General features: G+C 47.8%; 2 protein-coding genes across 6 annotated transcripts in view; one reads left to right on the forward strand and one right to left on the reverse strand.

Annotated features, from left to right (window-relative positions):
• LOC139585286 (uncharacterized) overlaps positions 1–13,067 on the forward strand; it is a 445,268-nt gene that overhangs the window by 296,393 nt on the left and 135,808 nt on the right. The gene's annotated exons all lie outside the window — the stretch shown is intronic.
• The window catches only part of GRIK1 (glutamate ionotropic receptor kainate type subunit 1), a 102,757-nt gene continuing 96,052 nt past the window's right edge, over positions 6,363–13,067 (reverse strand). For 2 of the 4 annotated variants that reach the window (XM_071417851.1, XM_071417853.1), the window contains 2 exons: positions 12,323–12,488; positions 6,650–6,785 (listed from right to left, as the gene is read on the reverse strand). In XM_071417851.1, coding sequence (XP_071273952.1) covers positions 12,339–12,488 — 150 coding nt within the window. In that variant the 3' untranslated portion in view covers positions 6,650–6,785; positions 12,323–12,338. Of the gene's footprint in view, positions 6,786–12,322; positions 12,489–13,067 lie in introns of all 4 variants that reach the window. The other 2 variants (XM_071417849.1, XM_071417852.1) reach the window with 1 other exon arrangement.

Raw genomic sequence — 13,067 nt, forward strand, 5'->3', positions numbered from 1 at the left:
CCATGGAAAGTGGAGGGAAGTGAAACGAATTGTGGAATGTTTTAAAAGAAACACACCCGGGGGCTCTGGTGGATTTTAACTCCTGGCTGAAGAGGGAGAAGTGTTGCAGTTGTTCTCTGCCAGAGGATATTTTCGGGCTTTCCTTTGTCTCCCCAGACCTTTCCCAGGTCTGGATGCCTCTGGGGGCAGAAGAAAGCAAAGGGGAGCTCCAGCTGTGTGCCAGAGGCAGCTCAGGGCCTCTAATCTCCAGTCTGTACACACTAGATTAAAGATCCGCCCCGAGTTTTGATTAAGAATGCAAAGTTAAGAGATTAAATACCAGGAAGCCAAATTAAAGAGCTTTAAGTCAATCTCTGAACTCATCAAAGTTCCAAATTTCTAAGCTGTCATTACAACACAGGATTAGTGCAAAGCTTCCCTACCCTGATTTGATGTCCTTCCCTGGACAATGTGATTTATTCCCCTGTGCTCCCATAAACCCAGCTATTGTCTTGTCTGCAGAGTTCAGCCCACCTGCATCCCCCGGGGGCTTCCCTGGCATTCCAGCCCTGCCCCAGTTAGCCTGGGGCCCATGGTGAGCCTCCTTTGTGCTGCCCTGCTTGGTGACCCTGGAAAATGCTCTGAGGCACCCACACCATGGGCTCAAGGAATAAACACATCCCAAGGAATAAACACGTCCCAAAAAATAAATACATCCCAAGGAATTAGTAAATACATCCCCCTTCCTTCTCACCTCTGGCCACACAGATCCCAAAGACCTGGGAAAAAGGGAGACACCCGAGTGGGACCAGGCCACTGTGGTTATTCACCTCCAGGTACCTGAAAATGAGCCCTGAAAGTCCAGAATTGATGTTCACACCTTTCCAGAGCCAGTTCTATCCAGACTTTTCTATGCAGGGATCAGCTAAAGCAAAGAACTGCTCTGAAAACGCATCCTGCAAACTGCCACAGTTGGTTATTTAAAGCTGCTGCTGTAATGCATTAAAGTAAATGTCCCCCTGCTTTTCAGGATAATAAATCTTGTCCTTCCCATTTTTCATTTATGGAATGGGGATGTCTCAGCTACATTAAGACTGTGCTTTCCAGGGCTTTTTCCACAAAAGATAACTTAATAACGTTTCTAAATGCTGTGCTAATTAAAGCTTTCACTTGAAGTTACTCTCCCTTGTAAGACACTGTGCCAAGTGAGCCATTTCCAAATTTGCATCTCAAGCCTTAGAACTTTTTGTAAGAGTTAAGCACACAATTCCAAGCTTTTTGAACCCACTTTTTAACTTTCCCACGTCCCTGTGCAGAATGCCTTATCCAGAACATCAAATTAAAATGTTAAATGATGGAGAGTTCTTTTTAGTTTTAAAGAAAAATTGGAACTTTTCTTCTTTATTGAATTTTATTATCCTCCTTTACAAGTGCAGTTACTATTAGTGGTTATTTAGTGTAGCTATTATTAATAGTTATTTAGTGTGGCCATTATTAATGGTTACTCAGTGTAGTTATTACCAGTGTATTTTTACTCTTACAAGCCATATCAGAGTGAAGCTTTCCATCCTCTGGAATTACTGGAATGGCTACAGACACGGCTACTCTGTGTGGTGCCACCAACAAAAGGGGCCTGATCCAACAAGTGCCCCTGTGCCCAGTCCTGCCCAGTGCTTTGGTGCCTGGAGCATTAATTCCAGAGGTTGTGGTTCTGAGTCACTGCTTGCCCTTGTGGCTGCATTAAAAGGCTGTTCACGTTTTCCCAGTTAAACTAAATTATTATTATTTCCTTCTCCTGCTCCTTCCCCCATCCAACTGTTGTTGTTTAATTAAGGATAGCGTGCTGCTCTTCAGTGGGTGTTTGTTTATAGCCTGATAAATGTCAGGAATATGCTCTGGTGGGAAGTCTTTTAGCTGGGAATACTCAGGTCCTTTTAACCACTACTGCATCTGCAAAAAAGAAAAATTGTTTCAAAATCTCCTTTTCTGATGATTTTAAAATATTTTCATTATTTATTTAAAGGAATGTGCAGTTCAAATTGTGCTTTTTACAATAGCCTTATTCTTGGCTTTTTTTTTCTTTTCCTTTGTTTGTTGTGGTTACTTGCTGGCAATCTGCATGTTTTGAACCTGGAGAGGAAAAGTGCACTTGTGATTTACAACAGTAGAGAATCTGCACAAGCTATGGCCCGTGGACACATTTATTTTTACTGGTCGTGAAGAGCACCTTTTCCAAAGCCAGCTCAAACAGCAGCATCTCCTCAGGGCCTCTGGGCTGTCCTGGAGCCTTCAGCAGGCTGAGTTGGGGCTCCAGTCAGAGCCGGGAGCATACAGAACATGTTTTTCCACTGCATGGCAAAATATCTGGTTGTGGTGTTGTTGGGTTTTTTGGTTGGTTGGAGGGTTTTTTTGTTTTTTTTTTTTTTTTTTGGTGGGTGGTTCTTTGTTTGTTTGTTTCTTTTTGGTTTTGGTTTTGGTTTTTTCTGGTTTTTTTTGCGTGGGGCTTTGTGGTTGAACACAGGCATTTTACATCAGCTTTGCCATGGAAGATTTTATGTTGCTTTGCCCTTTCCTACATATGGAGCAAAAGATTTTGTGGCCCTTTACTAAGGTCAGTTCAGCTGCCATGCCTCAATCACCTTAAAAACAAAGAAAAAACTAATTTGGAAGGTGTCTAAATGCCTTTACTTTTTCAAATTCCCTTCATCACCTTAACCACAGTTAGAGAAAAGTTTATTTGAGCCCTTGGTGCATTTCTGGCGGTGGGGCTCTCCCAGGGAGTGTCCCACTAAAGGGATTCAGAAGGAGGGGGAGTGTTCCCTGGATAATGCTGACTGATGGGCCTTGCAGAGCTCCAGTCACTGAGCAATGCCTTTAAATCTGCCTTTTCCAGCATCTTTGTGCCACGAGGTGCCAGCCCCCTGGTGCTGGAGTGTTCTCCAGGTGCTGCTCAGTTCCAGCCAGGATACAAAGCCCACAGCCTGGCACACACATCCTTGGGGGGGTGCTGGTCATGATTTTGTCCTTATTATTTAGGGAATTAAATAAAGAGAAGACAAATTAGTTCAGAAATTCCTCAGGGACTTTGCCATTGTCAAGTTTGGTTCTTGGCTCTGCCAGTGATGACTTTGGGCGCTGAACACCTCTGGAATGGGTCACTGTGCAATTTCCACCTGTGGAAATTCCTGGGAATGGGTTTCCCTCTGCTTTCACTTGCCCTTTCTGCCTGAGGGGATGGGAAGTGTCAGCTGCTTGCTTGGCTCTGCATTCACTCCTGAGCAGAGCTCAGCTTCATGGGACCTGACCTGAGCTCAGCCTGGGCAGGCTTTCCCTGCCACCAGGACTGCAGGCTGAGCAGCTCAGCTTAAGGGCTGGAATAAATGATGAGTGCCTGAGAAGCTGATATGAGAGAGAAGCACGTTTTCATTCTCTGTGAGCAACCTGGGGGTTTTTAATGCATAGCTCTCTTAATGAAAAGCTGTAAATTCATGCTTCTCTCAGAGGTGGAGCAGCCTGCAGGTTCAGAGTGCTGAATTTCTAAGAGGCTGTCATCAATCACAGTCCTTCTGGTTTAGCCAAACTAAGACAGAAAACCTGGGGAGGAATCTCTTTGCCATGAAATTCACAGAGCAGGTTTTCAGCTTGGTGGGAAGTCACACTCCTATCCACAATTATTGCCCCTGGGACTTTATCTAAGTGTACAAATCCAGGACCATCCAGCTCTTTCAGGGCTTTCTTGGGCCATTGGTTGAGGTGCAAAACCAATTTGGTTCCATCTGTTTATGGGATTAGACTTTATTCTGACCCAAGCGCCCTATTTCTTCCCTTCATCTGCTATGGACCTAAGCAACAGCAACAAAAAATAGTTACAATTTCTTTATCACCTTAATATCCTAAGAAAAACCCTCACAGGGATATCTACATCTCTGTTTTTGGGTGGGGAACTGAGGGGCCTCCCAGGACTCCTTCCAGTTCAATTTTCTGCTTTCCCTGTGTAGGACATTGGAATATGTCTAGAAAGAGCAGAAGAGGTCCTGTATGTGTGCGTGTATATATATACACACATAAAAAAAATTATTGTGCTATTTCCAATAGCACTGGAAGGACAGATTTGAAAGGGAAATCCCCTTTACAACCCTCAACTCCCAAGGTGCTGTTGGATTTCCTAAACAAAAAGCAAACCCCAGCACTGCCTGAGTTGAATAAACATTGATCATCTATTAATATTAAGACTGGTATGTCTTGCTGCTGCTTTGGCTCTGGATCAGCGTCATAATTTATTAGCATTTTGAAATAGCTCTGCAGAATGGGGGATGCTCCAACTTCTACCTGAAAAATCTCCCCAGATCTCTCCACAGAGGATCTGGGAGGTGAGGAAAGCAGAAAAAATCAGCCAAGATGGATGCAGGAAGTTCAGCCCCTCATTTTGCCCACTTTCTATGCATTTTGCATAAATCAAAGGCCACGTTTTAAGTCTGTGTTAGATCATCAAATAGCTCTTTTCAAATTGTCAGCAATTCACTGCTCAAATAGCCTGCCAAATAATATTTAATCAATTGCAAATGGGATGCAGATTCTCCTGGAAACTTTGGGGAATTGTTCACCTCAGCTAAATGCAGGTAACACTTTAGGTCACTTCCTGCACTTGCCTTGGCTGAATTAGCCTGGACAAAACTCTGATTGGAATAACTGCAGAAATATGCAGAGATGAAGCTGAAGGCCAAATAAATAATGAATGCAGCCCTCCTGTTGAATGCCTCTTCCCTAGCACTTGGTCTCATTAAAATCAATAGAAGGAGCACAGAACAAAAGGCCATGTATTTACTGAGTTTAGCCTGTAGATAATGAAGTGGCAAATAGGTCACGCTGCTTAGGAATTTATTTAAAGCAATTTTATTTTGATAATGCCAGCTGTCACCAAGTGCTGCTGACAGGGATGGTCTCCCAGTTAATTTTTCTTCCTACCTGAGCAAGCCTTGACCCTTGAAATACCAGCTGTGGGGGCACAGTGCAGCTCTGGGCAGGGGGCTGGAGGTGTGGGCACTTGGCATGGTAAGAGGAGAAAATGGAAAAGCGAATTTAGCCATCCATAGCTGGGCAAGTTTGCTGTCTTTAATTCCATAGCCAGATAAACTTTATATTTGGCTTTATAACACTGCCCTGCTGAAAGGATTGCAGCTCCTGAGCTCCAGGTGTGCACTGAAATGAGGAGATTACTTTGGGGTCTAGAGGAGAGCAAGGATCCCCTTGCAGGGCTCAGTTTCTGTCTGGGATGGCATTTCTGTCTGGAGAAAGGGAGGTGATCATTTGGGAAAAGTGGGGACAGTGACAGCATGCTGGAAAAGATTTCCTCGAGCCTCAGAGCATCCCCTAGGGATGCTCAGAGTGATTTAATCAGCAGGGAAAGATTATTTAATCAATCATGAACCTGGGGTTGAATTTTTTAAAGATAAGTAATTTTCTGCTCATTTTGAAAGGGAGCAGGAAACAAGTGTGTCTGACAGAAAGCTGTCCTGGCTGGGGACTGCCTGTGGTGACATCCGTGACAAGAGGAGCCTGTGTCAAACAGATGTGAACCTGGTCCTTGTGCTTCCGAAGCAGCAGAGCCTCTGCATTCTGCTGTCCTTGCAGAGGGGCAGGTTCAGGGGGGTGTGTGGTGTCTGTGGGAGATGAAGGGCAGCCCCAGCCCCTGTGGGTGCAGGATCCCCAGCAGGATTTGGGAGATGGAGCTGCTGGGCCATCCCTGTGCCCTGGAGCAGAGCCCGGGCTGTGCCTCTGAGCAGGGCATTCATCTCCAGGCAATCCCTGCTGCACAGCAGAACGCTGGATTAGCAGTCAGGAGCCCTTGTGATTCCAGAGATTAACTGCTAAACACATCACTCCTTCGGGGGCCAAGCCTCCCTTTTCATTTGGAGCCGGTAGCCCGTTAAAAATTACTGCTCTGGCAATTAGGAGAGCACGAACCCGCTGACCTGCACAGGGGCTTGTGCTTCAGGAGAACCTTGGCAGCAGTATTTCTGCCTGTTTGCTTGTTAGGCAGCCTACTTTCCTTCCTCTGGACATTTAAAGGGATGTCTTCTCAGAAGATGCTGCTTTATTGGAAGGAAAAAGACCAGGCAGCTCCAAGCCCCATCCAACCTGGCCTTGGACAATTCCAGGGACCCTGTGCCGGGGCATCCCCACCCTCACAGGGAGGAATTCCTTCCCAATATCCCATCCATCCCTGCCCTCTGGCAGTGGGAAGTTCATTCCCCCTTGTCCTACCATCCCAATGAGGACATTGGCTTTCCTAACCTCTAACCAGGCTTCTCTGGAAATGGGACTTGTTGGGATACAGGGAGGAGGTCACTGCAGTCAGGGAAAAGAAAGGTTTGACTCCCAGATTCTTGGAAAAAAGAACCCTGTCAGTTGTTTATTTATTTATTTAGAAAGCACATACAGCGATGCACGGGGAGGGGATGGAGATGCAGACCAGGTGAGCACAGAAATCCAGCCCAGAGGAAGAGCCAGACACATCCTGGAGGATCAGTAGTACATCAGTCTAGGCGAGCACTTCAGCTGCTGTACCTCTAGGTTAAAAGAAGGAGCCACGGGGAGCCTCTGAGGAGGGGGAGCTTGCATCCCCTGGGGCAGGCTGGCTCTGTCCTGGCTCACGCCATGGTCTCCTTCCTCAGCGTGCGCCGCTGCTGGCACGTCAGGATGCTCGGGAAGGACGACTTCCCCTTCGTCCTCGACCTCTTCTTCAGCTTCTTCTGGTGCTTGAGGGAAATGCCCAGCTCCTCCATGATGGCGTTGAAAGAAAGACACTGTGGGGAGAGGGGATGGCGTTAAAGCTCAGCTGGAGCTCAACCCGGGCCCTCACGGAGCCCTCAGGTGAGGGCAGAGCCCAGCCTGGGCCCTCATGGAGCCCTCACATGAGGGCAGAGCACAAACAGGGCCCTTGCGGAGCCCTCACGTGAGGGCAGAGCCCAGCCTGGGCCATTGCAGAGCCCTCAGGTGAGGGCAGAGCCCAACCTGGGCCCTCACGGAGCCCTCAGGTGAGGGCAGAGCCCAACCTGGGCCCTCATGGAGCCCTCAGGTGAGGGCAGAGCCCAACCTGGGCCCTCACGGAGCCCTCAGGTGAGGGCAGAGCACAAACGAGGCCCTCGCGGAGCCCTCAGGTGAGGGCAGAGCCCAGCCTGGGCCATTGCAGAGCCCTCAGGTGAGGGCAGAGCCCAACCTGGGCCCTCACGGAGCCCTCAGGTGAGGGCAGAGCCCAGCCTGGGCCCTCATGGAGCCCTCAGGTGAGGGCAGAGCCCAACCTGGGCCCTCACGGAGCCCTCAGGTGAGGGCAGAGCCCAACCTGGGCCCTCATGGAGCCCTCAGGTGAGGGCAGAGCCCAGCCTGGGCCCTCACGGAGCCCTCAGGTGAGGGCAGAGCTCAACTGGGGCCCTTACGGAGCCCTCAGAGCTTGGCCCAGGCCCTCATGGAGCCTTCAGGTGAGGCCAGGGCTCGGCCTCAGAAGATCCACCTGGGAAAAAATCCCTGGACACAACAGGTGACTGCAGGGGTTGTTCCCTAACTCATCTTCCACTGACTTTCATGTAACTTTGGCTCTACTAAAGATGTTGATGGACGTTTCTGAAATTCCCCACAGGCGCGTCCACCATGTTTTGGTGGCCTCGCATCACTTACCCTTTCTCAGTTGACCCTGGCCTTAGAAAAGAAAAGATCTTGTTTTAAACACCATATACTTTAGTCACAAAAGAACCATGAGCATGCTGGAGGAAACAAAGAAGAGTTTTTTTAAGGTTTCTTTGTGGTTTTGTTATTTTTCCCTCATGAAATGAACGGACATTTGTCAAATATAGCGCAGGTCTCAATCTTCATCTTTTCTTTGGAAGGAATCTTTTCAAATATCATGTGGTGAAGAAAGGAGATAATTACCACAAGAATAAGGGAGCTGAATGGCTTGGAAAGAAAGAAGAGATCTTCATTCTTCCCACCATCACAACATTAACAAAGACATCTGGGGTAAGTGGAAACATATTTTAAAATTCACAGTTGGAATAATTATGTATAACAGAAAGAAACACCAGTAGCCTTTAAGTGGAAGTATCTGGCTTTGCAAAAACCCCCCCCAATATTTGTTCTGGGCAAATATACATGAATAGATGATTTATATATAAAATCGAGTGATGGCAGCAGGGGGAAACAAAGCTTTAAGCCCTTTACTTTATAAATAAATAAAGTGTGTGACTGGTTCTGCAGCGAGCTCCTGTGCTCAGTGTGGGTGTGAATTTTGGGTCCTGTGTGTGCCACCTCGTGCTGTGGGCTGGGCTGCACACAGCTGAGATCCCAGATTCACAGCCCAGCCCAACATTCTCCTTCTCTGAGGTGCTTCATGTTTGTTCATCTATGATTCCGAGGTCAATTAAACTCCCGTTAATTGGCGCCGCTGCCCAGAGCCAGTGGCGCAGCCAGGGCGGTGCATGCTGTCCTTTCAAATGGCAGCCGTGGTGGGCAGGCCTCTGCTGCTGCCATTGTCATTTAAATACCCTCCCTTTGGGGAAATAAACCCGGCATCCCGGCGCTCCTTCCCCCTGGAGCAGCAGGAGGAGCAGGTATCCTCCCGACCCTTCCTGTGTGCTCCAAGCTTTCCTGGAGAGCTGCGCCGCTCATCCCCAAACCAATGAACCCAAGGGCTCTGAGCGGATTACTGCTCTCTGTGGTCTCAGCTTTAACTGGTCTTAAAGTCTGAATTACAAACTGGATCCAGAGCTCCGTGGTAACTAGGGTCCTATTAACCCTTTGTAGGATCGATCAGTCTTTTATTTTCCTTCCCTGTGTTTCTCACTAGCCTCCTAATGCGTTGTATTTAATCCCAGCCATTACTGTCTGCAGAGTGCAGACAGGGATGATTTCTGCAGGTGAAAGAGTGCATTTTACTGCCTTGTTAATAGGCTGGTACTTTAATTTTCCAACGGGATTCCTATTACTCAGAATGTGCAATCACCACAATGCCTTTCACATTCATCTCCACAAAACACCCCCTGAAGTTCATTTTGCATCTGCAGACAGATACACAGAACATATTGCTGGGAGGTTTTTCATATCTGGAGTGCCCAATGGCGCCACTTCCAACTGCTTTGAATTTTAAAATAATTATTATCAGGAAGACTCCAAGGTATTCTTAGGGAAAGTGGTGCAGAGCAAGCACAGTCTCATCCAGAATGGTATGGGGTTTATAGGAAAGCCATGGACAAGGAACACACCCTAAGACCTCTGAGCCCAAGCCCAAGTCCTCTGAGGAGCACTTGCAAAGCAGCCTCCAAAAAGGGGATGTTGACATTAAAATTCAATTAAAAAGGGAAATATACTGTTCTTTTGTCTCATATTCAGGTGGCCAGACTGAAAGGGTTGCTTTAAAATCCCTTTTTTTCCCCATGCTGGTCAGTCCACTGCTGTGGTCTGCCCAGAACAAGAGCAGAGTGGGCACAGATCAATCTCTTGTACAACTTCATGATGAATTTAACATTTTGCTTTCAGCCAGCTTAACTTTCTCATTCTGGCAGTGTCAAAATGCTGCTGGCCATGGTGTGTAAAAGGAGGTGTCATCCTTTGAAAACAGATGAGGTTCTGCTCTCTGTGTGGTGTGGGACTCTTTCTCTGTGCCCTTTGGTCATTTCAGCAGCTGCTAAAGCTTGGTCATGAAGCTCCCAAATCCTTCCTTACACTCCCAGGCAGAGGTCTGTGCTAAGCTTTAGGAGAATTACAGACTCAGAATGAAAAAACAAATAAATAAATAACATAAAGTAGAAACAATGAAAAAAAAAAGGAGTTGTAGTCAGGATTTGTCAATCTGTTGCTTCTGCTGCTGGGCTACCACTGAGGACAAGGCATTTTATTAATAGCTTGCAAAATCAACCAAGTAGCAATAAAGAAGCCACCCAAACCCCAGTGTGTTGTGGAAGTGCTGGTAACTGTGAAAATCAAAGGGTGTGGGGCCCATTTCATTCTGGAAGAACTCCTGAGCAGCTCAGGGACAGAGGAGGAAGTACAGAAGTCAGGATTTTTCTCCTGCACCCATAGCTGGGACACTGACCTGTGCCTTGTGCTGAAAGAAAATGGATTTACCTTTGCACAAAAGCAAAACTATCGGAAATAGTTTCTTTTAGTGAGGAAACTGCTGCTGGGGCACATTGAGTATTCTGTCACACAGATGGCATGAGGAGAGGCATATGCTGGTGGCATGAGGAGATCCCCAAATTAACTCCTTTAACCTGCCAGAGTCTATTGAGCAGTGACTGTCAAAACAGTGTGACAGTAACCCAGGGATTAATTTAACTCTTCCCCGCTTACAGAAGCTGTTCCTTTGTGCTCTGTTCACAAGGAAAATCAGAAAAGCTGCTTGCTGGTCTCCCACATCACCTGAGCAGTGATGGTTTTTGATATGTGTTTTTGTAGCTAGGGATGAGGCTCTGTCGGGGATAGCAGGAGCAGCTTTGGCATTCCCCCAGGGAGCTGCTGCCAGCCTGTGGGGCCGTGTGTGGGACAGCTAAACCCAGGGAACGACGCTGTCACTGCCAGCGGGGCTGTGGGACTGACAGCTGGGACAATGTTTACCCAGCAAGTGACAGAAACGCTCTGGATCCGGCACTAATCTAAGGAACAATTGCAAAACCGGCCCAAGCTGCAGCCCAGAGCATTTCTTGCGTGGAGCAATGATGGAGATAAACACATTAGGCATCTTCCTTCTCCTCTGAGAGTTGAGAGGAGCTGAATTTAATTAGTTTTAAGTCTCTTCTACTGGGAAGCTGCAAATAAAAAGTGTTTTCTTAAATCAGGTATTCAGAAGACCTAATTCAGGTCTTTGCTGGCGAGAGGGAGCATTTTATGAGAGCCAAAGCTTTCAAGGCCCCATTCAAACAAGTTAAGAGATCATTCTGAGCAAGACAATTTCTTGCAGCATCTGGAGTGCAGCATAAACTCCCACCCTGGGATGGGCAGGGAGAATTGGAGCAGCTGAGCTGTGAGCAGCAGAGCTGTGTCACAAAGCACTCCAGCCTGCTGCCAGCAGCATCAGCACTGGGACAGGGCTGAGAGGAGATCACGGGGCACTGCTTGCCCTGCCTGGCCCCGGCAGCCAGGTGCACAGACACCAACCAGGGGGGAGCACTTTGGGTGTGAAGGGACGCCCTCCAGCGAGGCCCCTGACTGCACAGGGGGCAGACATGGCCCCAGGAGAACAGAGCAGTAACCTGTCTGATGAGCAGGAGCTCCACTGGGCAGGAAAACATAAAATAGGGCTGAGGGGAGGGAGATGATGAGTTGGTGACACTGATGGGACTATGGCATACAATGGAATACAGGTAACAGGCTTTGGGAACAGTGGGGTTTGCCACCGTTGGTGACATCCCTCGAGCTGGCATTTCTGTGCACTTTGTGCATCTCAAATTGTTGACATAGGTTTTTTGGTGGCAAAGCCACATCCAGTCCATTGTCCCCTGCCCTGTCAGCCCCTGACTGGCTGAGGGCTGGAGGAAATCCAAGTGTTGTGCTCCCAGGGTGTGAAACACATCCAGTGGCAGCCTCCTGCACAAAACACGCCACCAGGGTGCAATATGCAAAGCAATGCCAGGGCTTTACTGTCTGGGATAGACTGATGCCCGACTTTCCCACAGAGGAGTTTCTGTGTTACAAATGAACCCCGTGAATTGCTCAAACAAGACGATGGAGTTGCTCTACTAATGCTCTGTGTGGGTGTTGCCTGCGGGTGCTCCTGTTGAATTTGTCCTTAATGGATACATGGCATAAAATGTAACTGATGGGTCTGATTTTGTGCGATGATAGTTACTTGCAGGCTTAGAGTAATGCCTTTTAAATGGAGGAATTAAAATTCATTAAATATTGACACAGGGCGTAAGAGATGCCTGCTCACCGTCTCTGGCAGCTTGTAACAGGGGTTCAGGAAGTTAATGGAGCCCTGCAGGGTGTTTGGGAGGTTGCTGAATTCAGAGGTTCCTGGCCTGCTTGCGGCAGGCACCAAGCTGGATGCTCCTCCCTGCTTTCAGTGAGAAGGCTGCCACTGTTTAGCTCGAGTTGGGGAGGAGATGAAAAGCAGGGAAATCATTTTTCTTACCTGAAGCAGGTGAATTACCCCAGGAAATGACAAGGTGCCAATTGCACATGAGAGGTAGTGATAATTCTGCAAGGCTAGCACGCTCTGCCGAGCTCCCTGCTGGGGGTGTAATTATGTCCTGTGACACCATTTAAACTGCCCGATTTCGGGCTTCGGCAATTCGCTCCAGATCAGCTCACCCCCTGCGTTAACCCTGCGTGAGGCTCTCCCGGACACACACACCTTGCTCCTCTCCTGACTACACCGTGTGGATCGAGGGCTGCGCTCGGATCCCTCGCTCCTCTCGGATTAACTTGCCACAGTCTAACTCCGTGGATAAGGTGGTGCCAGAGGTGGAGTTGGACGGGTGGGGTTGCTTACACTGCAGTCCGTAAAAGAAACAAAAGGCCTTGCATGCAAGAGAAGAGAAATGGAGAAAGTAAATAAACGAACGAAGGAAAACTGAAAACAGGCATGAGAATGATTCAAAAGCCATTTAAATCAAAAGAGACTCAACTCATGGGAACAGAAAAGTCACAGATTGTGTTCAACAATGCTTTGGATTAGCTTAGTGATAACACACCCTGCACAGCGTTTCCCATCTAAGCTGCTTATCTCACCAGGGCAAAGAGAAAACAATCCCAGAGAAACCAGAGAGAGGCACTGGAATTGCTGGTATTGTGCTCTCGGTGAAATTGCTTCTAGAAAAGAGGCTGGATGTGCCACATTAACTCACTGGATGATTCTAATTATTCAGCAACACCTTGCTGAGCAGCAGCAGTGCAGGTGCAGAAATGGGGGCTGTGCACACGTGTGTGCCACCCCGAATTCTGTTATTCACCCCACTTATTGCTCAGTAAATTAACACCCCTGGCAGAAAGCTTTAGGTCTGCTTTAGTCCTGGCTTCAGGCTGGCAGTGCCTTGCACAGACTCCTGCAAAGTTTCCAGGCTATTCTGCACCATGTTAGCACTTAAACTAAACATTTT

This window comes from Agelaius tricolor, unplaced genomic scaffold (assembly GCF_023055355.1).
Source record: "Agelaius tricolor isolate 1412-34295 unplaced genomic scaffold, bAgeTri1.0.p SCAF_71, whole genome shotgun sequence".
Lineage (NCBI taxonomy): Eukaryota > Metazoa > Chordata > Aves > Passeriformes > Icteridae > Agelaius > Agelaius tricolor.